We start from the raw sequence: 26,683 nt of genomic DNA, 5'->3' as shown, positions 1-26,683 counted from the left end.
TTGTGATTATTTTGATCCCACGGGGTGAGATCTTGCGAAATCTTATCAGTGGTCTTGTATGTCTTCCATTTTCTAATTATTGCTCCAACGGTTGATTTCTTCACACCAAGCTGTTTGCCTATTGCAGATTCAGTCTTCTTAGCCTGGTGCAGGTCTACAATTTTGTTTCTGGTGTCCTTCGACAGCTCTTTGGTCTTCACCATAGTGGAGTTTGGAGTGTGACTGTTTGAGGTTGTGGACAAGGTGTCTTTTATACTGATAACAAGTTCAAACAGGTGCCATTAATACATGTAATGAGTGGAGGACAGAGGAGCCTCTTAAAGAAGAAGATACAGGTCTGTGAGAGCCAGAAATCTTGCTTGTTTGTAGGTGACCAAATACTTATTTTCCACCATAATTTGCAAATAAATTCTTTCAAAAATCAGACAATGTAATTGTCTGGATTTGTTTCCACGTTTTGTCTCTCATAGTTGAGGTATACCTATGATGACAATGACAGGCCTCTCTCATCTTTTTAAGTGATAGAACTTGTACAATTGGTGGCTGACTAAATACTTTTTTGCCCCACTGTATAACATATTTTTGTTGAGATTGATGCATAGGAGTATCATTCAGGCACAAATTTGAAGAGCACTAGTCACTTTATGTAAGGCCGCGTACACACGCACGGACTGTTCGCCCAACTTTGTCCGTCAAACAGTTTCGGCAAACAGTCCGCTCAAAATTAGCATGGACGGACATGGCCACACACGACGAACGAACAGTTTGCTGAAACCGTGCGCGATGACGTGAACGGCACGTACGACGGGACGAAAAATACGACGTCCTATACACTGCATTATAACTTTCGGCGTGAAAATCCTTTCTGAGCATGCGCGCAACTTTGTTTGACGAACAAGCCTACACACAAGCGGACTGTTCGCTGAAACAAGGTTTCAGCGGACAGTTTTACGGAATTTCCGAAAAACCTTGTTCGTCAAACTGTCCGCTGAAACTGTCCGCTGAAAGCCCACACACGAGCGGACTGTCCGCCCAAACACTGTTCAGCGGACAAAGTTGGGCGAACAGTCCGCCCGTGTGTACGCGGCCTAAGGGTTTATTTACATAAAGTTTTAGAAAATGCACTGCGGATTTTATATAAATTTTTATTTCTTTGACTTATATGAGCTACATTGAGACAACAGTTTGTAGAGCATCCGTCACTTTAAGTAGAAGTTTATCACATTGCTGCACATGTGCATTGGTGGTACTTTCACATATTAGGTTTACGCTAAGCACAAGACACTTTAATTTAATTGTTGAACTATTGAATCAGGACTTTTTGAGTGTCACACAGGGGCATGTGCCATTGCACCCTAGAACAGCGCCATTTTTACCTTCCCTAAACCGACAGTAGCATTACAATCACCTTCATCTGTGTCTGATACATCTGTTGAATCATTGAAATAATGTTTCCTAAGTGTAAGGGTGCACACAAATTTGTTTATATCCAAAATAGTCCCAAATAAGTCAAATTGTTGATTCGGGCAGAAGTTCAAACCTTTCAATGCTCAAACGGAAGATGGAGGAGCACAAGGTCTCTAACATCCACCTGCACCGTGATATCATAATGGAGGAGTGGAAGAGGACTCCAGCGCTGGTGAACTACATGCCCAAGAGGGCTAAGGCAGTGCAACATAATGGTGGCCACACAAAATATTGACACTTTGGGCCCAATTTGGACATTTTCACTTAGGGGTGTACTCACTTTTGTTGCCAGCGTTTTAGACATTAATGGCTGTGTTGAGTTATTTTGAGGGGGCAGCAAATTTATACTGTTATACAAGCGGTACACTCACTATTTACATTGTAGCAAAGTGTAATTTCTTCAGTGTTGTCACTTGAAAACATATAATAAAATATTTACAAAAATGTGAGGGGTGTATTCACTTTTGTGAGATACTGTAAGATCATCACTCATCAAATCAGTGGTTGATTTTCATTATGGAACATTTTAGGGCTGCTTTTCTTATATTTTTATTTTTTTTATGCTCCGAGCATAGTAACTAAAATATAACAGGAAGTTCCTGATGCATACTTACAATCAGGAGCTTCCAACCATGTAACTGCTATGACAGCCAGTCACAGTAGTCATGTGATCAGAATGGCCACCTCTGTCTCCCAGCATTTTGATTAAGAGCTGGGGGCGGCAGTGGAGAGGGGTTAAAAAAGTTTGCTTTTAACTTTAGATTATGGAGCGAATTAACTTTGCCCAACCAAAACCACATTAGAAATTCATTCGTTCAAGAACATTTTTCTGTACTGCTTTTTGAACTTTCTCCTCACTGCGGTCAAAAACACGTCAGTTTGACCCCACTAACCAATAAAATAATCATACAAACTCTTAAAACAAAATTTTTATAACAAAATTCTACTAATTTATGGTCAGCTTAAGTTCACTAGCAGTTCTAAAATCAGGCTTGAGCCAAGGCAGTGGTATACACTGTGCAAAGGTGGGAAAAATGTTGTAATTTAAAGTCAGCCGGCCATATTGCACAGCGGGTATTGGTGTGAATAATATGTTCAATACTTTACACATTTTCTGCCAGAAATAACCTCCAGCTTAAATTCATGTTTTTAAATAATTTATTGGGATAGTACATGCACTGTACTTCTGAGACCCACCAGTCCCTTTGTGTAGCTCCAACTGAGGCTGGTGCAGTACATTCCACTGACTGCCTTTAGTAGTTTCTGAACCCTGTGTCCTGCAATGTACACCTTGACCATTCTGAATGGATTCAGTCTTCCCAAACGTTTTCTACTGCATAGCACAGGTTTACTGCTCTGGAGCATTGCTCATTGAGCTTAGTACACCCTAAAAGCAAATAAGGGACTGCTGTTGCTCCCATTTGGATTGAGCACAGCAGAGACAGAAATGGATTAGGCAGTCCCCAGAACCTCCCCTATACACCTTGCCTAGAGCCATTCTTATGGCATTGCCTCTTAACCAGCATGTCATGCTGTTATGCTGACGAGCTGACCAATTTCGAATGACCTTTCATTATCTTACATCTGTTTGGAAAATGATTGGTCTAAAACTAAATTAATAGTATAGTTGGCACACATCTAGGTGACTGAGTGATTATACTGAGTGGCATTTGGAATGTAATAGGGGGCTGGATGGAGAGGGTACAAAAGGACAATTTGGCTCCAAGACTTAAACTATTGTGTGAAGTATAGCCAAAGCTTTTCTTCTGGGTCACAAGCGTGCACTTACTTTTGCTCTCTCTGTGACCCAGTGTCAGCTTGTAGCAAGCTATTTCCGGGATTCAACCAACTGGCTCTGACTCTCAGCACGCAGATGAGAGCCAGAGCCAGATTCACCCATCCCCTCTCCAGCCCCGTGGTCTAGTGAGCGCTGGAGGGGCAGAGCAGAGAGTGGTGACTGAGAGTCACTGGCTTTTTGCTCTGAGCAGATCAAGAACTGATCAATCAGCAGTCATGTGATCAATTCTCGGTCTTAGAGCCAACGTGGGACAGCTGCTGCTTCACACCAAAGCCACAGCATAGTTGACTGTTCATGTTTGTTTGTTTTTTTAATTCCCATACTTCTCTATTTAACCTGCAAGGATTGCCAAATATGTCCCCATACCTCCTTGGCCAGACTGTCAAAATAATCACCACCAGCCCTTTCCAATATGCCTTTAAAAGACGTCATAGGTTTGTCTTACTTTACATGTTGTTGGCTAGAAGTAGAACAGCTAAAGGAAAATCATAAGGATTTTGTCAGGATAATTTATATAAAAAGGGTATCTATAGTTAGTACATGTTTGCTATGGTTTGTGCACTAAAAGCAGGGAATTGAGGTACCATTATTGCTGATGTTCTTCCATCCATCACATCAAGATTTCACCACTTTAATTTCATGTTTATTAATGCAGAGACTATTCAAAGATGTCATCTCCTACCCCCCACCATTTGCTTCCCAAATCCCTCAAACTCAAAGAAAAAACATTTTATACATGTATATTGCAAACATCCTCCTCCAAATATTGCAAGAATTACATGAATACAGCTAACCAATGTTTGGAAAAGACTGTACCATTAGATTTATTTTAAAGCTATGTCTGCAGGGTGATCACCACCAGGAATTTGGACTTTTAATGACTCTGTTGTGTTTCCTTATATAAATGAAGCAATAATAGCGGACTAGTGGGTGCTGGAGAGTGGAAATTTCACAGGTTAATGAATATAATTGTCAGTACACCATGGATCTTCAAATATCAACCAAATGGTTTTATTCAAAGCAGTCACATCACAGCAGAAGATTCTCTATGGTATGCACTTATATGACTGACGAATGGGTCCTGTGCGGCCCCGAAACATTGCACTTTTCTGCTGTGATGTGACTGCTTTGAATAAAACCTTTTGGGTGATATTTGAAGATCCATGGTGTGCTGGCAATTATATACATTCATTTATATAAATGAAGGGACCCTGTTCCCAACCTCAGTGCTACTGTGTTTTTTGTATTGTTTGTGCAAGAACTTCATTCTTAAACAAGAGCCATCAGTGTGGGCAAGGATTTTAGGAAATAATAAAATTGTAATGTTTGATTGACAGTGAAAGACAGCTAACTGTTTTATGGAGAAAGGCAGCAAACACCAGAAGGGGGTCCATTGTGTCTATGGAAGGATTGATCACATACTCACAGCAGGAGCCTCACCATTCAGTCGACTCAAATCTGTCTTTCTGCAGCAGGACCTATACAGGACAGATGCACCCCCACCCTCGCTCAGAGCACTCTTTGAATGCTTTCCTATTTCAATAAATTTGTCTCCAGAGTTACATATTACATCCCAGTGCGCCTAACACAGAGAGGGGAGAAGCAATAACCCTTACACTAAACGTCAGCTAAATTAGATAGGCGGTAAAATTTACATTGGGGTCACAATATAAATACACAGGACTTCAATTTTGTGCAGTTGCCTTAAATCCATTAATGGCAGTTTTATTACTCTTTTGACCTCACGGGTTCTCAGTTTTTTTTAACTAATCAAAACAATAGAATTAATAGGTGTTCCTGCCGTTTCAGGCAGAAATGGTAGGACATCATCAGTATGTGCAATGCAATGTTCATACTTATGTGTGGCATTGTACTTTTAGGTGGTAATGTCAGAAGACTGGGTATCATTATATTTAAGGTACTTATGTGTTCTCTCATTATTGTCCATGGAAAGTTGCTAAATTGCCTGCTGTAGTTAGCAGTGATGGGATAGGATTGTCCAGCACCCAGAAGGAAGATGTTAAACTACACCCCCCTTGCTTTCTGCTGCTGCATGAAGTAGTAGGACTAGTCTGCCTGCTTTGGCACATCTATTCTCCACTACCCTCCAGCTGCCAATAGTTGGAATGGAGGTTGCATGGCAAAAGCATTGCCACTTGCTTTCTAGCAGCTAGGGGTGGATGGGCAGTTGTGCATGCATGGTGTATCTTTTGTATCAGCTGTGGGTAATTGAGGTGAGGGGTGGAATAGAGTGGGCCTGATGCAGGATAGCGTGACAGCTATAGTTGTCAGAGCAGACAGAAAGCCGCAGCCCGGTCAAACAGAAGCCATGGTCCGCTAGTTGCCCATCTCCGATTTGGATCATGGATGCAGTACTCATTTTGCAGCCCTAAAAAGGCTGCCCCTCCTGATACCCCTTGTCCTGGCCTTTCATCTGGAGCATTTTCCATGTCGACTTACATTGCGCTGTGTTCAGGAACGGCCAGTCACACTGTGGAGCACCAGATGGAACTGTCTAGCTTTTAGTTCGTGGTCGACAAATGTGTCATGGAAGTATAAATGGCCAACTACTGTAAGGCGGCCCATACTCAACATAAGCCTGCCTGTTGATGGGAAAATCTCAAATTCACTGTGTGTCACATAATTATGAATCATTCCCTTTTTTAGGTGGAGAAAAAGGAAATAGCAATAAACAATGACAAGAGATACAGTATATTCTAATGTGTTTAAATATTTAAATATGCGTGCAATAAAAAAAAAAATATATATATATATATATATATATATATATATATATATATATATATATATATATATATATATATATATATATATATATATATAAATTATTTTGTTTATTATTCAAGCTTATATGTCTTACCTGATATATTCACAGGTCAACTGTGAATTTTTTATTCTTTACAAATAATGATTTGCATAGAGGGGGCACCTGCCAGTACTGATTTTGGTTGTATGTTGATTGCATATGTATAGATCTCTGTGTAGATGATCTGAGTACCGGAAAGCTGTAGCGAAGCCCAGTAAGTTTGTAAGCATGGTATTTAAGTGTTACAAACAATTATAAATGGGATAGGAAGTGGGTTTAAAATGGCTTAAAGGGATTACGGATTTAAAGCTTAATAAATGGTTGGCTGTTTTAGTTCAGACACATTAGCTTTTAAAAGATTACTTGTATATTGACCAACAACCACTGTAGCAGATCTTACAATAACGATGGGAGCTGAGGGGGTATCATTTTATTTTGTTTTGGAGGGAGGGAATCCCTGGAGTCTTGCTGAAGCTTGGAGCTTCTCAGCCACGGATTCCCCACCGAGGATAATCTGAAAGGGACTGTTTTAATGTGCTTAATTAGGTCTAGGTAAAGATCTGGTTTAAATTAGATTGGAATTCCACACACCCCACCCTGTCGCTAAAGTAACAGTGAAAACGGAAGTACTGTATTACAAATGGCATGGCACTTAACATGACGACAGTGCCCTATATGTATGGCTCATGTCCAGGGACAGACCCACCTTCTGGACAATTGTCCCTTGAGCTTTTAGCACTAATCTGAATGGCAATTAAATTCCCAAATTATTATCTTGGCTTTTCAAAATACAATTTCTAGAGTTGCATAGAAAGGTAATGTATATTTTATTCATTTGTATAGCATCAGCTGGTTTATCCGTGCTTTACAAATACATGGACCATTTACACCCATGGCTCGAAAAATAAATGTGGTCTACTGTCGTTAACAGAGTATATCCAATAGAAGCCAAATAGACTATCAGTATGGTACAGTTTTGGGGTTGTAGGTGAAAATTTGAGCACCCAAAGATAAATACAATAATACAAAGAGGATTTATAAACTGAGCTAAACCCAGGACCCCTATCTATCGTGTGTATAATGAATATTTGTGTACTGTGTATACACAAATTGCATCGTACCACACCCTCTGTCCTACGCAGTTTAGGGAGTAACTATGGTAGCACATACTTTCCCAGTTAGTCTAAATTTATGAAAAACGGAGCACAAGTAGAGCTCTTATCTACCAGATGTTTGATTTAATTTGGATAAGATGAACCTTGGCTGGCTTTAGTTTTGCTTCAATTTTTATAAAAACTTTTTTTTGCCATACAGGAGATTCTTGGACCGTGTAGATCCTTTTCTACAAAAGTTGCCATTCATGCATGCATGTTATGCTAATGCAAACAAACGTTTTGTGTCTTTTAGCTTCTTGATTTGTTCATGATTTGGGATTGGTCTACTTATCTCGCTGATTATGGTCAACCCAACTCCAAATACCTGAGGGTGAATCCCAGTACTGCGCTAATTCTGCTGGAGAAGTGAGTATATAGCTCTGCAAGTAGATATTTTAATAACTGATGGGACATATTGTTCCAATGTCCTGTGTAACACTGTCAATGTAAGAACACATGTCCCTTGAAATTACATATTCTGCTACAGGTTATGTACTCCTATTGCATAAACACTGTTTAATAAAAAAATGTGTAAAAAAAAAAATGTTTCACATATGGGGGCAACAGAAACAAGAAGTGCCATCTAATTGAGCATACAATTAAAAAGTAGGACGGATACAAGAGTTCACCGTGTTCTGGCAGTAGTAGTTACAGTGGATATAAAAAGTCTACACACTCCTGGTAACGTGTCAGGCTTCTGTAATATAAAAAAAAATGAGACAAAGATAGATCATTTCAGAACTTATTGTCCACCTTTAATGTGACCTATAAACTGTACAACTCAGTTGAACAACAAACTGAAATATTTTAGGTTGAGGGAAGTAAAAATTTAAAACTAAAATAATATGGTTGCATAAGTGTGCACACCCTCTTATAACTGGGGATGTAGATGTGTTCAGAATTAAGCAATCACACTCAAACTCATGTTAAATAGGAGTCAGTACACACCTGCTATTATTTGAAGTGCCTCTGATTAACCCAAAATAAGGTTCAGCTGTTCTAGTAGGTCTTCCCTGACATTATCTTAGTCGCATCCTACAACAAAAGCCATGGTCCGCAGAGAGCTTCCAAAGCATCAGAGGATTCTCAATGTTAAAAGATATCAGTCAGGAGAATGGTACCATGGAACACAGTGATGACAGTCATCATCAAGTGGAGAAAATATGGCACAACAGTGACATTACCAAGAGCTGGACGTTCATCCAAAATTGATGACAACACAAGAAGAAAACTGGTCAGGGAAGCTGCCAAGAGGCCTACAGTAACATTAACCACTTGGGATCCGCGCTATTGCAAAATGACGGCAATAGCGCGGACCCACATTTTCGGGACTACGTCTATTGACGTAGTCCCGGTTACGAGCGGCCTGCGCGCCCCCTGAGGGGCGCGCGCGGCGCGCTCTGTGATCGGCGAGTCCGTGAGACTCGCCTGATCACCGATCCGTGTAAGGGGTCGATCCCGACCCCTTATCACGTGATCAGCTGTCAGCCAATGACAGCTGATCATGTGATAAAACGGAGCCGGTAATCGGCTAGTATTCCTCCTCGCGCTGACAGCGCGAGGAGAAAAAAAAAAAGCCGATCGCCGGCGGCCGTGTTCGGGACATCAGTCCCGATCACGGCCAGCAATTTAAACGGACACCTGCCCCCTGCCAGTGCCCACCTGCCACCCGCAGTGCCATCCTGAAATAAAGTAAGTGCCCCCCTGTCAGTGCCACCCAGCAGTGCCCATAGTGCCCACAGTGCCACCCAGCAGTGCCCACAGTGCCACCCAGCAGTGCCACCCAGCAGTGCCACCCAAAATCTGCCTCAGGTGCTGCACCCCAGTGCCGCCCATCAGTGCCCAGCAGTGCCGCCCATCAGTGCCCAGCAGTGCCGCCCATCAGTGCCCAGCAGTGCCACCTATCAGAGCCACCTATCAGTGCCACCTATCAGTGCCCATCAGTCCCATCTATCTGTGGTACCTATCAGTGCCCATCCGTGCCACCCATCCGTGCCACTTATCCGTGCCACCCATCCGTGCCATCTTATCTGTGCCCATCTTTGCCCATCAGTGCCGCCTTATCTGTGCCCATCGGTGCCCATCGGTGCCGCCTTATCTGTGCCTATTAGTGCCGCCTTAACTATGCCTATCAGTGCCCACCAGTGCAGCCTATCAGTGCCCACCAATGCAGCCCATCAGTGCCCACCAATGCAGCCCATCAGTGCCCACCAATGCAGCCTATCAGTGCCGCCTAATCAGCGCACTTCAATGAAGGAGAAAAATGACCCGTTTGCAAAATTTTATAACAAACTATTAAAACATGATTTTTTTTTTTTTTGCATCTTTTTTTGTTTGTTTAGCAAAAAATAAAACTCCGAGCTGTAACTAAATACCACCAAAAGAAAGCTCTATTTGTGGGAAAAAAATGATAAAAAATTCATTTGGGTACAGTGTTGTATGACCGCGTAATTGTCACTCAAAGTGCATCAGCGCTGAAAGCTGAAAATTGGTCTGGGACTGAGGGGGGTTTAAGTGCCCAGTAAGCAAGTGGTTAAAGGAGCTGCAGGAATATCTGGCAAGTACTGGCTGTGTGGTACATGTGACAACCATATCCCGTATTCTTCATATGCCTGGGCTATGGGGTAGAGTGGCAAGAGAAAAGAAAAACATCCAAACTCAGCAAAATTTTGCAAAAACACATTTGAAGTCTCCCAAAAGCATGTGGGAAAACGTGTCATGGTCTGAGGAAACCAAGGTTAAACTTCTTGGCCATAATTCCAAAAAGATATTTTTGTCACAAAAATAACACTGCACATCACCAAAGGAACACCATACCCACAGTGAAGCATGGTGGGGGCAGCATCATACTTTGGGGCTGTTTTTCTTAAACTGGAACATGGGTCTTAGCCAAGGTAGAGGAAATTATGAACAGTTCCAAATACTTGTCAATATTGGCAAGGAACTTCATCTTTCAGCATGACAACAACCCAAAGAATACATCCAAATCAGCAAGGGAATAGCTTTAACAGAAGAAGATTGAAGCCCAGCCAGAGCCCAGACCTGAATCCTATCAAAAATCTATGGGGTGATCTGAAGAGGGCTGTGCACAGGAGATGCCCCGCAGTCTGTCAGATTTGGAGTGTTTTTGCAAGAGCGGGCAAATATTGCCAAGTCAAGATGTGCCATGCTGATAGACTCATACCCAAAAAGACTGAGTGCTGTAATAAAAATCAAAAGGTGCTTCAATAAAGTATTAGTTTAGGGTGTGCACACTTATGCAACCATATTATTTAATTTTTTTATTTTTACTTCAATCCACCTAAAAGATTTCAGTTTGTTGTTCAACTGAGTTGTACAGTTTATAGGTCACATTAAAGGTAGAAAAAGTTCTGAAATGATTTATCTTGTCTCATTTTTTTACATCACAGAAACCTGACATTTTAATAGGGGTATGTAGACTTTTTATATCCACTGTATGTTGTGAATAACAATGGTTATTATAGCAAAAATAAGGAAGCAGGAAAGAGATCACGGTCATATGTTTGACCCTTGTTTGTTTAGTCTAGGGGCCCAGGGATAAGGCGTAATATTTACCTTATTCCTGGCTCATGCAGCCCGCCCAGTGCAGTGACCTCTCTAAGGTGCTTCAGACCATGGTTGCAAGCTCACCTCTTGTCTGCCTGCACTGTGCATGATGACACAGAGGGACTGCTCATAGCCCACAGATAAGGGCAGAAGAGAACAACTACAACACTGAAGCAAGAAATAGGGTAAGTAATACACCATATTACTAATAAACTAAAGTCCTACCCTGCTTAGGAGGAACCGCTCCCTCCCTAATGAGGACAATCCAGAGAGTACTGAAAATCAGTTCTATCCTCTCCAGCTGGACTACCCCAAAACCCTGCATGAGTGAAGAACCCCTGAGTACTACTCTTTTAACTGTCTCCCTTAAAGGGAGAACAACCCAAATAGTGGGGAAATATACCTGCCATTCAGGACTGATCCCTGGTGTCCAGAGTGTGTATGCATGTTCTTCATATGTAATTAAGGTTACCTCTAGTGCATTACACACTTTCATATTTCATCATTAATGAGCCCAGTGACATAAATACTAAACATGAGTGACATTTCTTTAGCCTATGGTTTATAGATATAATATTAGATATAATATTGCACCTAGATTCTTTAAAGCTGAATTCCAGGAAGTAGCAAATGAATAAATATGCCAACTCCTTACCCCTTTTCCCTTAGCTTTGGTGCAGTGTAGATCACATACAATTCAGGATTAACGGTGCTGCATTATACGTGGTGACGTTAGTGCCAAGACTGGTTGAAGACTGGTGAGGGAGAGTGGCTATATGGGAGCAGTCATTTAAAAACACAACTGCCGAAGTGGAAGACAAAACAAGCATTTGATTATGTATTGGTGGGGGGGGGGGGGTGTAATTATTTATTAATTTAGCTACTTTCCTCAGTTCGGATTAATGTAGGATTCTCATGGATTTTAAAGCAGAGCTCCACCCAAAAGAGGAAGCTCTGCTTGCCTCCCCCCCCCCCCCCCTTCAGCTGCCACATTTGGCACATTTTGAGGGGGATTGAGTACCTAGTTTTGACAGGTACCTTCTCCTACTTCCATCTGAGTTTGCCCCTACAAACTTAGCCAGAAGCTTAGCCCCTCCTCCTTCCCCTGCAGCCGGGACCATTTACTTAGCATGGCACGATTCACGCATGCGCAGTAGGGGACTGGCTGTGAAGTGGCAAGGCTTCACTGCCAGTTATACTTAGCTGAGAATGCGACGGCAGCACCCAAGAGCCAATTGAAAAATGAGTGAGGACAATACTGAACTCGTGGACAGGTAAGTGCACTATTATTAAAAGTCAGCAGCTACAGTATTTGTAGCTGCTGACTTTTAAAAAAAATAATTTGAAGCAGCCTGGAGCTCCACTTTAATGGGTGAGTCTACCCCTGTTTGATTTCTGATGTGTAGCCACAGGAAGGGTAGGAAAATAACTGACAACAGCACACTCAGTTGTGGCAATGTGCATAAGTGTGTTGAAAAAGCATTGTTTCGAAGTAGGTTCCCCTTTATAAAGCTGTGAATATAGCTGTTTGATGAAGGGGAAAGGACCCAAGTTGCTTACAGCACCGCTCTATATTTATGTTTAATTTATCCTCTTTTTTTTTTTTGCATTTTAAAATGTAATTTTTTAGACAAGAAGAAGTTGGTGACCAACCTAATCATATATCACATAATAAGAAAACAGCAGAAAATGTGTGTAGGGTGGGCAGGGACTACATCATGGTGCAGAATCTACAAGAGAACTTAAATATCATTTTTGTGTGCCAAACCTTTTAACTATGTATAAAAGTTTTATTGTATTTTATTTTTAAAGTATATATATATTTGCTGGCTTTTTTTAACTGGTTTTGAGGACCTCTGTGTTTGTGTTTCCCAAAAACAATGATCTTGTGTACTATTTTATATAGAATAATGGTTGCTGTTATCTGGAATATGTGATCAGAACCTATAGTATTCCATATAATAGATACAGTACGTTGGTTAACAGTGAGTATCAGGACCACATCCGAAGGTGTACAAAAACTACCATTTATTTATGGTCTACATCTTCTATGGCCCACCTAATTTGTGATGCGGTGTGATGGAAATGAAGAGTTCCACTGCACCTAGAGAGCCACACGGCTTCCTGCTTTGGTTTTGGATTTTTGTATTCCCAGTCAAGAAGGATATAGTTGGGCAGATTTTGTCTGTTTTAATTGTGGATCTTCTACGACTTTTAAATCCAACTTGTGCAACATTTAACAGCAACACTTGCTTGAGAGTGGATCATTCCCCTTGTCTATAGAGAAAAGGGAGCAGTTACTGATTTGTCAGAGGGTTTTTAGCATGTTGAAAAAGGTTTAAGGGCAAGTACTTCCCAGTTACTGCAAGCAACATTTTTGGCCTATTTTGACTGCCTTTGAATATCCCTAATTGCAGTGTATATCGATATTATTTTCCAGTTATTCCTACACTTAAGCCACCCATAGACTTGAGATTACCATTTATAACCAGCCAGGTCAGGCAACCCCCTGTGTGTATAGGAGATTCAGAGAGGTCCAGCTATCTGTTCTGATCGAAATACAATTGTTCAGGCAAATTGAAAAGTTCTTATCCAGGTGCTATTGTTGATACAAAAATAAAAATGCGCCCACACTGCACCAGTCTCTCTTGGCAGTTGTTGTTGAGTGTTGGCAGAACGCTTGACCCTTATCATACTTTTTTATCATATGAGGTATCTCTGTAGGTCCACACAACAGCCCAAAAACAGTGTAACGAAAGAGAATGCCAAACATTTAGAATAAGTACACCATAGATTTATTAGTCTTGATACGAGATCAGTAGGTAAATCCAATGTGTTTCAGAGATTCACAACTCGTGCTTCATCAGGGCTATGAGATATAACAACATAAAACATTATCAATAGATGGATCTAAAAGTAGTAAATGTTTAGCCTGTTATAAAACCTATGTTTTTTACGACATGCAATACAGTATATAATTGTTGATTTTTTTCACTGTTGCCTTCGCTGTTCTTATTTTCACATGTATTTATTTATATTATGGAAGGCATGTAATATTGATTTGCTTTCTAAGCTGTACAGTATGTATACTTTTCTTACTGATTGCTCTGCTTGTGTATCCTTTTAGTGTATATATATATATATATATATATATATATATATATATATATATATATATATTATCCACTACTAATTTTGTTATAGTTTTACATTGTTTTGTCTGTTAGCTGTGATAAAAGGGGGAGTTGCGAGCCCCGAAAACGCTTTGACTTTTACCTACTGATCTTTTTTCAAGACTAAAAAAATCCATCCTGAGCTTATTACAGTGATATTAGTCTTGTCTTTTTTAGTTTAAAAATAACAAATATGTTATACTCACCTGCTCTGTGCAGTGGTTTAGCACAGAACGGCCCAGATCTTCCTCTTCTTGGGTCCCTCACCAGAGCTTCTGGTCCCTCTCTCCTGCCGAGTGCCCCCACAGCAAGCAGCTTGCTATGGGGATACCCGAGGGAAGCTGCTGCTCTGTGTGTCTATTCAGAGATGGAGCCACGGCTCGGCGCAGCCCCCTGTCTTGATTGGCTCACTGATTTTGATTGATGGTTTCTCAGCCAATCCTGGACAGTTTAGGCTCTCACGCAACATCCCTGGATCGAGATGGGGCTCAGGTATTAGGAGGCTGCTGCACACAGAAGGTTTTTTTTATCTTAATGTATAGAACATTAAGATATAAAAAGTCTTCTGCCTTTAGAACCACTTTAAAAACTTGTGGCTCTCTCTTCCTGTAAGCTGGGTACACACTAATAAAAACTGTCAGCTCTTAGTTCAGCCATCTCCATTGCTGAGCTGTTATGTTCTGTCAGGGGGGCAGCTCCCCGCCAGAACACTCCAATCAGCAATCTCTGCCATTGGCTGAGAGCGCTGATCGGGAGTCGTCGGATGCTGGTTTTCCAGCATGCACATCTGACAGAAGCCGGCCGAACAGACCGACATGCACATGGGACGAATGTCGGACTTTTTTTTTTTTTAACCGGATGTTTTTTTTCCCGACATTCGGCCCATGTGTATGAGACATACCCCTTTTTTATAGCCTGGGACCATAGGATTGTGCCTACAGGTCAGACTTCAACAAAGTTATGGTTGCCCTGTAGTTTATTGCATGTGGCAGGTTTAGGCAACTTTCATCTCCCCAGTTGAGGCGGAACAACTATTCCCTGCTGGCCACTGAATGCCAGGGCATGCTAAAATGTCTGCCACAGCCAAGAGTCTCGTGTGGGGCATGGAATGAAAGCTTTCACTTTTTTCTTTACTTCCCCTAGGATGAAGGACGTCAACAAGAAGAATAATATATTCGCCCAGTTCAAGAAGAATGATCGGGACAGACAGAAGTTAATTGACACCGTGGTGAAGCAGCTTAGAAGTTTGGTGAATGGGATGTCACAGCACTCGTAGTGATGGTCCTTCTCCTGCATAGTGTACATATGGAAATATCCCAATCAGCACATCTCTTTGCTTCTGTCCTTACCATTATGCTGCGTAAAGAAGGGAGATCAGAGGCTGGCTAGCTTGGGTGGGGAGATACCATGTTTTTAGGTTTTAAGAATATGTTTTATACATTGCACAGAAGTGGTTCAGCATTGCCCAGGTAATTCAAGTCACTGAAGTGTACATATAAAGAACGGATCATGAATATTGTATTTTAAATATTGCTGCTAAAGGCTGCCACTTTTCTAGGGCGTTTCTTGCTGGGATTTCTGAGTCATGTGACCTCAGTGCCATGACGAGGGCAGAGCTGGTCATTGAGATGAACTGTCTGCAAGCATTGGTACCGGACACGGTGTGGCATTATCTTGTAGACTTGGATCAATGGCCTCCAAATGGACATGTCTTCCGATCTGAGCACGTGGCTGCCATTATCCACTTTTATTATATTCTTGGTTCTCAGGGTTGTGATTTTCAACTATACCTGTAAATAATGGATTTTATTCTCTTTTGGGAATAAAAAAAAAGAATGTTGACAAAACCCTGTATGTTTGTTTTTTGTAATAATCACTTATTATAGAATAGAAAACGCTTAGCCTCACAGAGAAAATGATAGAAAAACTAACCATGTTACACTTAACTGGATTTTTATTCTTTCAGCACAAATTTAAAAATAAAAGAAAGTGAGTTCATGTATTTCATGTTTACATTCCAGAAGCTGATGCAATTCAAATTTCACTAAATTTAAACACGTCATTTTCTTTTTTTATAAATTCTTAATTTTTCTAATTTTTTAAGGCGAAAAATATAATAAACCAAAAAGAACACTGCTTTATATGTGTAATCAAAGCTCTATATGTAACCAAGGCCAAAAAAAAGTATCCCACTATAAACCCATACAAGAATGAGGGTTGCCGCCCCAGACTCCTGTTAGTCCTCACCCGCTAATGACCACTGTGAGTGCAGACAAGGAAAGGGCTCAGCTCAGCTCAGTAGATGCAAATGAGGGAAAATAAGTGATCCTGATTGCCATATATCTCGCAAGACCCTGTGTGAATTGGAAGAGCAGCCTCAGCCCAGACTCCATCCAGGTCATGCCCCGACGCGTTTCGGCCCACCCATGGGGCTTAGCCATGACTATGCCCTGTGAACGACCAGATGCAATGGGGGGCATGGCCTGGGTGGAGTCTTGGTGGAGGCTGCTCTTACCAATCATACAGGGTCTGCAAGATGACACCAGGGACCACTTTCTTTTTTTTGCTTGCAAGGTATCCCATTATCCTAGACCATGGGTGTCATTATGGCTGCCCTGTAAGGGCTGGTTGTATATGTAAGACTAGATGCTAGCTATCTGGAGCACTCCCACCATCAACAATCACCATCCCTTACATCACAGTGCACCCTCTTTGCCTTGTGCTACTGCCGGGAAGAAGCTGAGATACTGAGACCAGGTGAGGTGGAGATGAGGCTGCACGGAGAAGTGAAGGATTTGGTGGAGGTATTCTGTCCTCCTATCTGCTCCCGACTGCTTGGACAAGGGGGGGCAGATAGGAGGGGGATGCCACAGGAGAGGTGAGAGGGCCACATTAAAAGGCCTGGAGGGCTAGTTTTGGCCCCCGGCCTTGTGTTTGACACGTGTTCTAGACCCTTTGGATAACATCTCGGCAAGTTTTGTTGTAAGTCTCATAGCCTACACTGGAAGCATGACCAGTTAAGTTTCCTAGTTTCAATACAAGTACTACACTTGGCATTTTCATTGAATGCAAGGCTAGCTGCTAGAGTAGTGTCCCATGTACCTGCTTTTTCACCTTACTTATAATCTATGGATATAAATGATGGATCCTGCTATTCAATTAGAAATCATTTAGAAGTTGTTCACTTAGGCTTGGTTCACACTGATGAGATTTTAGAGGTGACTTGGGTCGCACTGAGATGCATGACAACGGAAATAACTGCTTCCAATGGTGCCTGTTCACATCAATGAAACTGCGATGTGACTTTCGGAAAGGGCCCTGTGCTACTTTTGTAGGATTTACAGTGCAATTTAGCTCCATAGAATATACAAACCACATCTGAAACATAAAGTTGCACTACATAATCGTTCTGCAAACTGAGTCAAAAATCGAATCACAGTAGTGTGAACCAAGCCTTAGGAAAGTTATTGTTTGCAAACCTGTGCTCACTTTCAATACCCCAACCAGGTTTAAGAGAAATTAAAAAGAAAAACATTTTTTGCTAGCACAGGACTGATTAGTGGAAAAGAACATGACTTCACCTTATTTACTAAACTCAGTGAACATTTGCTTTGCAAGGTGAAGACTCTCTAAGTCAATGATCTCCAAACTTTCTAAACAAAGGGCCAGTTTACTGTTATTCACACTTTTAGGGTGCCAGACTGTGGCCAGTGGGAGTACAAAATGCCCCAGCATCAGTGGGAGCAAACTATGCCTCAGACTTGGTGGTAGTGACAGTAAAAGCAATGTCATAGCACCTGTGATCAGTGGAAGAGGAATAGGTCCACATCGTTGGTGTCCATGGAAAAAATACTGCTCCCTTGTTGGTCTCAGTGTAAGAAATGGTTCCTTCTTGTTGGTGCCAGTGTATGAATTTGTTCCCCCTTGTTGGTGTCAGTGGGGGGATTAGCACCCGATTGCTGGAGTCAGTGAAAGAAATGGTGCCCCATTATTGGTTTCAGTGGGAGGAATCATGCCTAATTGTTGATGTCAGTGGAAGGAATGGTGCCCAATTGTTGGTGTCAGTGGGAAGAATAGTGCCCAATTGGTGTCAGTGGAAGAAATGGTGCCCCATTGTTGGTGTCAGTGGGAGGAATAGTGTCCAATTGTTGATGTCAGTGGGAGGAAGAGTGCCCAATTGTTGGTGTCAGTGGAAAAAATGGTGCCCCATTGTTGGTGTCATTTGGAGGAATAGTGTCCAATTGTTGATGTCAGTGGAAGGAAGAGTGCCCAATTGTTGGTGTCAGTGGAAGAAATGGTGCCCCATTGTTGGTGTCAGTGGGAGGAATAGTGCCCAATTGTTGGTGTCAGTGGGAGGAATAGTGTCCAATTCTTGGTGTCAGTGGGAGGAAGAGTGCCTTATCAGTGGAATAAATAGAGCTTCATATCAGTGGGAGGAATAGTTCCCCAAGGGTCATATAAAGGCAAGAAAAGGCCACAGTTTGGAGACCACAGGTTTAGGTGAACAGTCGTCACTTCTTTAATAAATCAACACCAGTATCCTTAAAAATCAGCTTATAATCAAAATGATAATTAATATATAAAGAGGATAGGATTCAAATGTAACAAGATTGCACACTGTATGCTGTAAGTTAAAGTGTGGGAGAGAATGGAGTGCAGATTGTGCCAGTATAACCGTGCTGTAGACTATATGCAGTATTGTACATTTTGACTGCATTCTGACTCGTCTATAATTGTATAGATAAAATCTCTTGCACAATTGCATTATATTAAGGCCGGATGTGTAATTCATGCATTATGGCAAATTAAGTGGACTTAAAACATAAAACACCATGCGCATTTCAGTCAATTATCTGGGCACACCTGTTTAAATCGTGTAAATTTCAACATTGTTAAAAAATCTCAACAGCATATTTTTTAATTTTGACCCAAAGGTGGTATGGTCCTATTGCGATCTTTGTTACAGGTTGGCACACATGCTGAGACTTGCAGTCCCTCAATCCATGGAAGTCCTGAGATAGTCCAAGCGTAGAAGTGGCTTCTTCTAAAGTCAGCTTCTGTTCAGTCTTCAGAGAAATAACTGCTTCGGCCTTATTGACAAGCTGGATTTTGATGTAATGCTCCTCTTTTGTTCTCGATAAAACCTGCTCCGATCACTTAGCGTTACTCCAGTATTGGCTTTGGTGGCTTTCCAAATGGCAGTTGGCAGATGAGTGTGCGTTCCTTAGTGGTGTGCAGGGCCAGCTACTCTGCTTTTATTGCAGTTTGTGGTCTGGGGAATTGTCCTTCATGGGAGATACATTTGAAGCCGTAAATTATCAGAGAGTGGACTCCAACTCCAAAGAGATTTATACTGATGGCGCTATAAATTATGAGCAAGTGTATTTCATGTTTGTGCTGCCACCGATAATGCTGGGAATGTAGAAAGACATGTATATTGATTGAGCTCACATGCCCGTGGTCCAGGAAGTTTACTGCATGAACAGGGACCCGGGCAGTGTGCCTCCAGTCTCCACTCCCCTGATAAGAGGCCGACAGTTAACTCTTTTCATCAGTGTCATACAATGGAGGCTAGGACAATGTCACAGTAACAGCTAGGATCTCTATAAAGTGCTATCACATAAATATTCGATTTATTGAGGGGCCATTTACATTTTTGCAGTGTGTGCTGTGTTAAGGCAGCCCATTGAAAATAATAGGCTGCCAATGGAATAAAATTTCAAAACAGATGTGCCACTAAATGGGCAATGCAACATGCTATGGTGCATTGCCATGCAAAGCCTTGGTAGGTTGGAGTGACATATGGAACCAGGGCTGGTGCTGCCACTAGGCAAACTAGGCAGCCGCCTAAGGCGCACTGCTGCCTAGGGCATTCGGCCACTGGTGTTCCTACTCTCTTCTCTCTGCAGCAAGCAACTAAGTCTCAGCATCTGCAGGCAGCTGCCACTCCGTTAGCACATAGTGTCTGAGGCGTAGTGGCAGCGGATGACTGTGTCTGTGTCCCAACTCCCGAATAAATGGACGCCAGCAAACATTCATTGATGGGCACTGGTGACGCTGTGTTTGATGGGTGCTTCGTTAAAAATATTGGCTATACATGGGCAGGGCAAAGGGGGTGGAGTCAGGGGTGGAGCCAAGGGTGCAGCAAAATGAGGCATCCCCTAGGGCAGTGATGGCGAACCTTGGCACTCCTGATGTTTTGAAACTACATTTCCCATGATGCTCCACTACACTGCAGAGTGCATGAGCATCATGGGAAATGTAGTTCCAAAACATCTGGGGTGCCAGATCGCCATCACTGCCCTAGGGTGTCAAAAATCCTTGCACCAGCCCTGTATGGAACTAATGGCATCGCAGTGCAGCAGCTTGTGTAATGTATGTTGGCACATGTACCACAATGCAAAGTGCCTAAAGGTGCCCTTAAAGTGGTTGTAAACCCTTACATATACCCAGTGAAGTGACTGACCTCAGGTGATACATGATCATGAGATTAAACAAATCCTCTTACATAAGTTGTACCTGTTTATCTATAGCCATCTTTCCCCTACATCTATTCAAAGTGCAGAATTTACACAAGATCTCTCCGGCTCTGAATAGAAACGAGCTCCCTCCCCGTCACCATTTTTTTCTTGGTGTCAGGAAAATTCATCAGAAGTGACTTGTGCTTATAGCAGGGGAAGGAGACAGCAGACAGAAATGACACTTGGTGCTCTGGATTGTGACAAGCACACACTATAGAGGGATATGCTTTGTTCATCTTTCATGTCTGCAGGTTTGCAACCACTTTACAGTAATATTTATGTAAATTCTATATCTTTCAAGTGGCCAGCTATAGACCAGGGAACATGGTCTTCATCACTAGAAATTGACATAAAGAGGGGCTGATTTACTAAAAGCAAATAGATAGTGCACTTTGCAAGTGCAGCTGCTTTAGTAAAGGGGAAGCTTCACTTTGCAAATAATACCCAATCACATGCAGAGAATCTAAGAAATAAATAAAAAATACAGCAATTTTACTTGCACACATGGATGATGAAAGTCAGCAGAGCTTCCCTTCATTTACAAAGCTCAGGAGCAACTGCACTTGCAAAGTGCACAGTCTGTTTTGCTTTTAGTAAATCACCCCAGAATGAATTGCATTGCAATTGCATTTACATGGGCAGAATGGCACAGCTGGGCACATCAACGTACTTTAAGTGCCCAGCCGGCAGTCGCGTGCGCGCCACCTGCGGCGCGGTTGCGACCCGGTCCTGAGCACCGTGGCCGCGGGACCTGCGGACCCCGATCGCCGCTGGTGACCCGCGATCGGGTCACAGAGCTGAAGAACGAGGAGAGGTCTGTGTAAACAAACCTCTCCCCGTGCTTCCTAGTGTGGCTGTCACTGATTGTCTGTTCCCTGTTAAAGGGAAAGACGATCAGTGACATCACATGCCAAGCCACACCCCCAACAGTAAAATAAAACACACACGTCACACTTAACCCCTCCCCGCCCCCTAGTGGTTAACCCCTTTACTGCCAGGGTCATTTACACAGGAATCAGTGCATTTAAATAGCACTGATTGCTGTATAAATGACAATGGTCCCAAAAATGTCCGATGCGTCCGCCATGCACCCGCAGTCACAATAAAAATCGCTGACCGCCACCATTACTATTAAAAAAAAAATATTAATACAAATACTATAAAAATATCCCCTATTTTGTAAACGCTATAACTTTTGCACAAACCAATCAATAATTGCGATTTTTTTTTACCAAAAATATGTAGAAGAATACGTATTGGCCTAAACTGAGGAAAAAAAAGTTTTCATATATATATTTTTTGGGGATATTTATTATAGCAAAAAGTAAAAAATATTGCATTTTTTTTCAAAATTGTCGCTCTATTTTTGTTTATAGCGCAAAAAATAAAAACCGCAGAGGTGATCAAATAGCACCAAAAGAAAGCTCTATTTGTGAGAAAAAAAGGACGCCAATTTTGTCTGGGAGCCACGTCGCACAACCGCGCAATTGTCAGTTAAAGCGACGCAGTGCCGAATCGCAAAAAGGGGCCTGGTCCTTTGGCTGCAAATTGGTCCGGGGCTTAAGTGACTAATAAAGCCTACCCGTGTAGAGTGGCTCATCGATTGCACAGGCAGTCAAATCATATCCTCATGGTCCTTACTAATGTCCCTAGATGCCTTGCGGAGACATGCGCACAGGTACATAGTACATGCAGTGAATTTACCAAAAGCGCGGTTTGCTGTGGCGTTTATGCTCCAGCATCTGAACATGCTAAGCAGCAGCACTCCTAAAATAAAAATGTGATTTTCTCGAATGTTTTTGGACTCAATTTCATAAGCTGATGATTGGAATGCAGAGCCCAGTAATAAATACCCCATGTATGCTACCTCCCTTGTTCTTACAGAACGATGAACAATGACCTGCCGCTTTATTTCATACGTACATTTCATTCCTTAGTGAGCAATCGTGGTTCTTGTCACATTATTGTTTGTCTTTTTATTATTTTTTATTGTTCCGTGACATATTACGATATGTATTCCTTGGTACAGAAGGACACAAAAGCAGCATTATTTGGATTTTCAATCTGCACAGTGAGCTAGAAATGCACGGTATGTATTGAACATCAGTGTACAGGGATTGGGTATACACCCGCATGCTCATGCAACTTTAGAGTACCATTTTATTCCTGCTCTTTGAAACCTTTCTGGATTTGAGCTTTAAAGTAAACCTTGGAGAAACATGGAGACCTCCATTGCTTCATATACTGATGCTAGTTGCCTGGCCTTCATTGGGGCCCTCTGACTTTAGTACTTGGAGTCGCTGACCCAGAACAAGCATGGAGATAAAACATCTGACTTTTTGCTGACCCACACGCTTCATATACTTTCTCATATGTAGGGTTCACTTTTATTACAAGCTAGACTCTGAAACTGTTTTTTTCTAACGCATTAATGAGATTATTTACATTAAGCTGATCACATCCACGTGTGTATCCAAAGAACTTAAAAGCCGATTCCAAACCGCTAAATACACAGTAGAAATGCAAACCTGAACTTTGTTGCCTGTGAAAGGATTTGTAATTCTTTTTGGCCAGTCATGTGTAGTGGGCCTCCTAGAAAGCACAACCAGATCCCTGACTTGCAGTTAATCTTGTTTAGGACCCGCCCCTGACTGCTAATTGGACAGTGAAGGAGAAGCAGAACACTGATGACATCATCCTTCTCCCCATCCTGTAACCATGTTCACAGTGTTAGACTGACAAAAAAGCGCAAGGTAATAGTCTTGAATGGCAAAGAGTGCTGGACCACCTCCCAATCTGCGTGCTGCTGTGCAGGACATTACAGGAAGCTAAAATAAAGACAATATTCTAATACTTTCGTTGTTTAAAACTACATTAAGCATAAATATATGACTGTTTTTTCACATCTTACTAGTGTTCTACTTAAAAAATGCTAAAGATTTCATTTTAGAAAGGATTTAATACCAGCTCTGCATGATAAAAGTTGGAATACTCTGACTAATAAGCCAATTATTTCCTGTCTCTCTATCCTTCCTGCTTCAGTACCCATGGAAGGACAGGCATACAATACAAATAGTTCTGATACAATTGTGTAAGAAATTGACAATGTATGAGTACAGCAATTGCAACAGACTCAGGGCCTATGCTACCACTAGGCAAACTAGGCAGCTGCCTAGGGAGAACACACACTGGTGTTCCTACTCTCTGCTCTCTGCAGCAAGCAACTAAGTCTCAGCATCAGCAGGCAGCCACCGCTCTGTATGCACATAGTGTCAGAGGCGCAGTGGAGGACTGTCTGTGTCCCGACTCCAGAATGAATGTAAGCAAGAAAACATTAATTTATGGGCACTGGTAGGCTGCATTGATGGGCGCTGGTGAGTTTGCATTTGATGGGCGCTGGTGAGGCTGCATTAATGGGTGCTGGTAGGCTGCATGGATGGGCGATGGTGAGGCTGCATAGATGTGCACTTCATTAAAAAGGTGAGGTATACATGGGCAGGACAAAGGGGGTGGAGTCAGGGGGGGAGGAAAAATTAGGTTTCGCCTAGGGTGTCAAAAATCCTTGCACCAGTCCTGACAGACTACCATCAACATCACTAGTAGGATGTCACTCCACTGAGGCTGGAGAATTGTCTAATGATGCCAATTGTTCTCTGATGATTGTGCAGCCAAAATCCAGCACTGTGCCCATCATTTCTTATAGATATACAATGGCCATGTGTGTCAGATAAACAGTGAACATGTGATGGTGTGTATATTTATCCCATACATAAAATGTATCTTTCTGTCTGCCCCATATAAAACTCTCTGCAGATATCTTTCTCTCTATATCCCTTCTATCTATCTATCTATCTATCTATCTATCTATCTATCTATCTATCTATCTATCCATCTAATATAAATCACTCACACTCACATTCTCCCTATGCTGGTATCTCTCTTTCATACCTGTCTATATATATATCTCTATGCCTGTTGTCTATCCAATATAAAACTCTATCCAGGTATATCTCTCTCCACCCCCCCCCCCCCCCTCTCTCTCATATAAATCACTTAAACTCAATTTCTCCCTATGCAGGCACCTGTCTTTCATATCTGTATATATCTATCTTTATGCCTGTTTTCTATCTATCCAATATAAAACTATATGCAGGTAGCTCTCTCTCTCTCTCTCCTCCCTCTCACTCCTCTCTCTCTCTCCTCCCTCTCTCTCTCCTCCTCCCCCTCTCTCTCCCTCCCTCCTCTCTCTCTCCCCCTCCTATCTCTCCCTCCCTCCTCTATCTCCCTTCTCTCTCTCTCCCCCTCTATCTCCCTCCTCTCTCTCTCCCTCATCTCTCCTCTCTCTCTCCCCTCCCCCCTCTCTCTCTCCCTCCTCTATCTCCCTCCTCTCTCTCCCCCCTCTATCTCCCTCCTCTCTCTCTCCCTCATCTCTCCTCTCTCTCTCCCCTCCCCCCTCTCTCTCTCCCTCCTCTCTCTCTCCCTCATCTCTCCTCTCTCTCTCTCCCCCATCTCTCCTCTCTCTCTCTCCCCTCTCTCTCTCCCTCCTCTATCTCCCTCCTCTCTCTCTCCCTCATCTCTCCTCTCCCTCTCCCTCATCTCTCCTCTCTCTCTCCCCTCTCTCTCTCCCTCCTCTATCTCCCTCCTCTCTCTCTCCCTCATCTCTCCTCTCCCTCATCTCTCCTCTCTCTCCCCCCTCTCTCTCTCCCTCCTCTATCTCCCTCCTCTATCCCCCTCCTCTCTCTCTCTCTCTCCACCCCTCATCTCTCCTGTCTCTATCCCCCTCCCTCCTCTCTCTCCCCTCTCCCCCTCCACCCCTCATCTCTCCTGTCTCTATCCCCCTCCCTCCTCTCTCTCCCCTCTCCCCCTTCTCTCTTCCTCCTCTCTCTCTCCCTCCCTCCTCTCTCTCTCTCTCTCTCTCTCTCTCCCTCATCTCTCTCCCTCATCTCTCTCTCTCTCTCCCTCATCTCTCCTCTCTCTCTCCCCCTCCCTCCTCTCTCTCCCCTCTCCCCTTTCTCTCTTCATCCTCTCTCTCTCTCCCTCCTCTCTCTCTCTCTCTCTCTCTCCCTCCTCTCTCTCATATACATCAATTAAACTCACTTTCAGCCTATGAAGGCATCTCTCTTTTATATCTGTCTATATATATCTCTATGCCTGTTTTCTATCTATCCAATATAAAACTCTATCCAGGTATCTCTCGTCCATCTTGTGTCTCTCCCCTCTTTCTCTTTTTCATCTACCTATCTATTCCCTGTAAATTACTCAGACTCTATCCCTGTCCAGGACTCTCTCTCTATTCCATATAAATCAAGCTCTCTCTCTCTCTCTCTCTCTCTCTCTCTCTCTCTCTCTCTCCCCCTCTCTCTCTCTCTCTATCCCCCTAGTCTTCTCTATCACTCTTTCTACTTAATCATCCTCTTCCAAACATGCCCCTATGTGCAGATGATGCCCCTGGGTCATTCAGGTTTATGATCTGTTGCAGCTGAAAAGTTTGTCACCCTTCAGGTCCTCCATCTATCCCAATCCTGGACCCTATAATCTACCTGATGCCCCCATACTGTGCCTCCCCTACACTCACAATACCTGACCCTGGCATAGTATTTTTCTGTTCTGGAATCAGTTTCCTTCCATCCGGAGTTGTCATTGTCAGGTGCATATTACTATGAGGAATGTGACATTACTGCCACTAATGTGTGTCTGGACAGTGTCCCCCCAGGCACAGGGCGATCATCATGGTCTGGGTATTTTCTATCCCATAGATCACCCTCTCATCCCACTACAACAGGTGTTTCCAGTAGAACCAGCCTGGCTGTGTAGATGAGCGCCCGGGCTGTGAAGGGTTAAGCAGCCCTCCTGCAGAATAGGAGGCGGTCGCCTTTCTGCCGGTGTCCCCGGTGTCATCTCCCTATACAGACAGGTTAGGATCGGGGCATAGGACTCATTAGGGATCATCTTTTCCCTACAGAAGAAAAGGATCGGAAGCTGCAGAAAGTGACTTGATGTATGTGTCACCTGGAATGAAGAGAGCTAGCTGTCAGTGTATAGAGGAAACTCTTCTGTGTATAAAATAATTATGCGTTAATTGTAATCAGCCACTTCAATTAAAGGCAGAAGCCTTCTATCATCACTCACTATACTTTTTCAATATACAAAGATAAATCAGCCATATAGAAGAACAT

General features: G+C 42.6%; 1 protein-coding gene across 7 annotated transcripts in view; it reads left to right on the top strand.

Annotated features, from left to right (window-relative positions):
* The window catches only part of EXOC6 (exocyst complex component 6), a 458,527-nt gene extending 442,694 nt beyond the window's left edge, over positions 1-15,833 (top strand). For all 7 annotated transcript variants that reach the window (XM_077455211.1, XM_077455209.1, XM_077455210.1 and 4 more), the window contains 2 exons: positions 7,500-7,612; positions 15,130-15,833. In XM_077455211.1, coding sequence (XP_077311337.1) covers positions 7,500-7,612; positions 15,130-15,262 — 246 coding nt within the window. In that variant the 3' untranslated portion in view covers positions 15,263-15,833. The remainder of the gene's footprint in view (positions 1-7,499; positions 7,613-15,129) is intronic.
* Positions 15,834-26,683: the final 10,850 nt, after the last annotated feature.

The sequence above is a fragment of the Lithobates pipiens genome, unplaced genomic scaffold, assembly GCF_037356315.1.
Source record: "Lithobates pipiens isolate NorthernLeopardFrog02 unplaced genomic scaffold, aLitPip1_a1.2 Scaffold_25, whole genome shotgun sequence".
Lineage (NCBI taxonomy): Eukaryota > Metazoa > Chordata > Amphibia > Anura > Ranidae > Lithobates > Lithobates pipiens.
The sequence above is the reverse complement of the archived record's forward strand: the minus strand, read 5'-3'. Positions and strand labels throughout refer to the sequence as shown.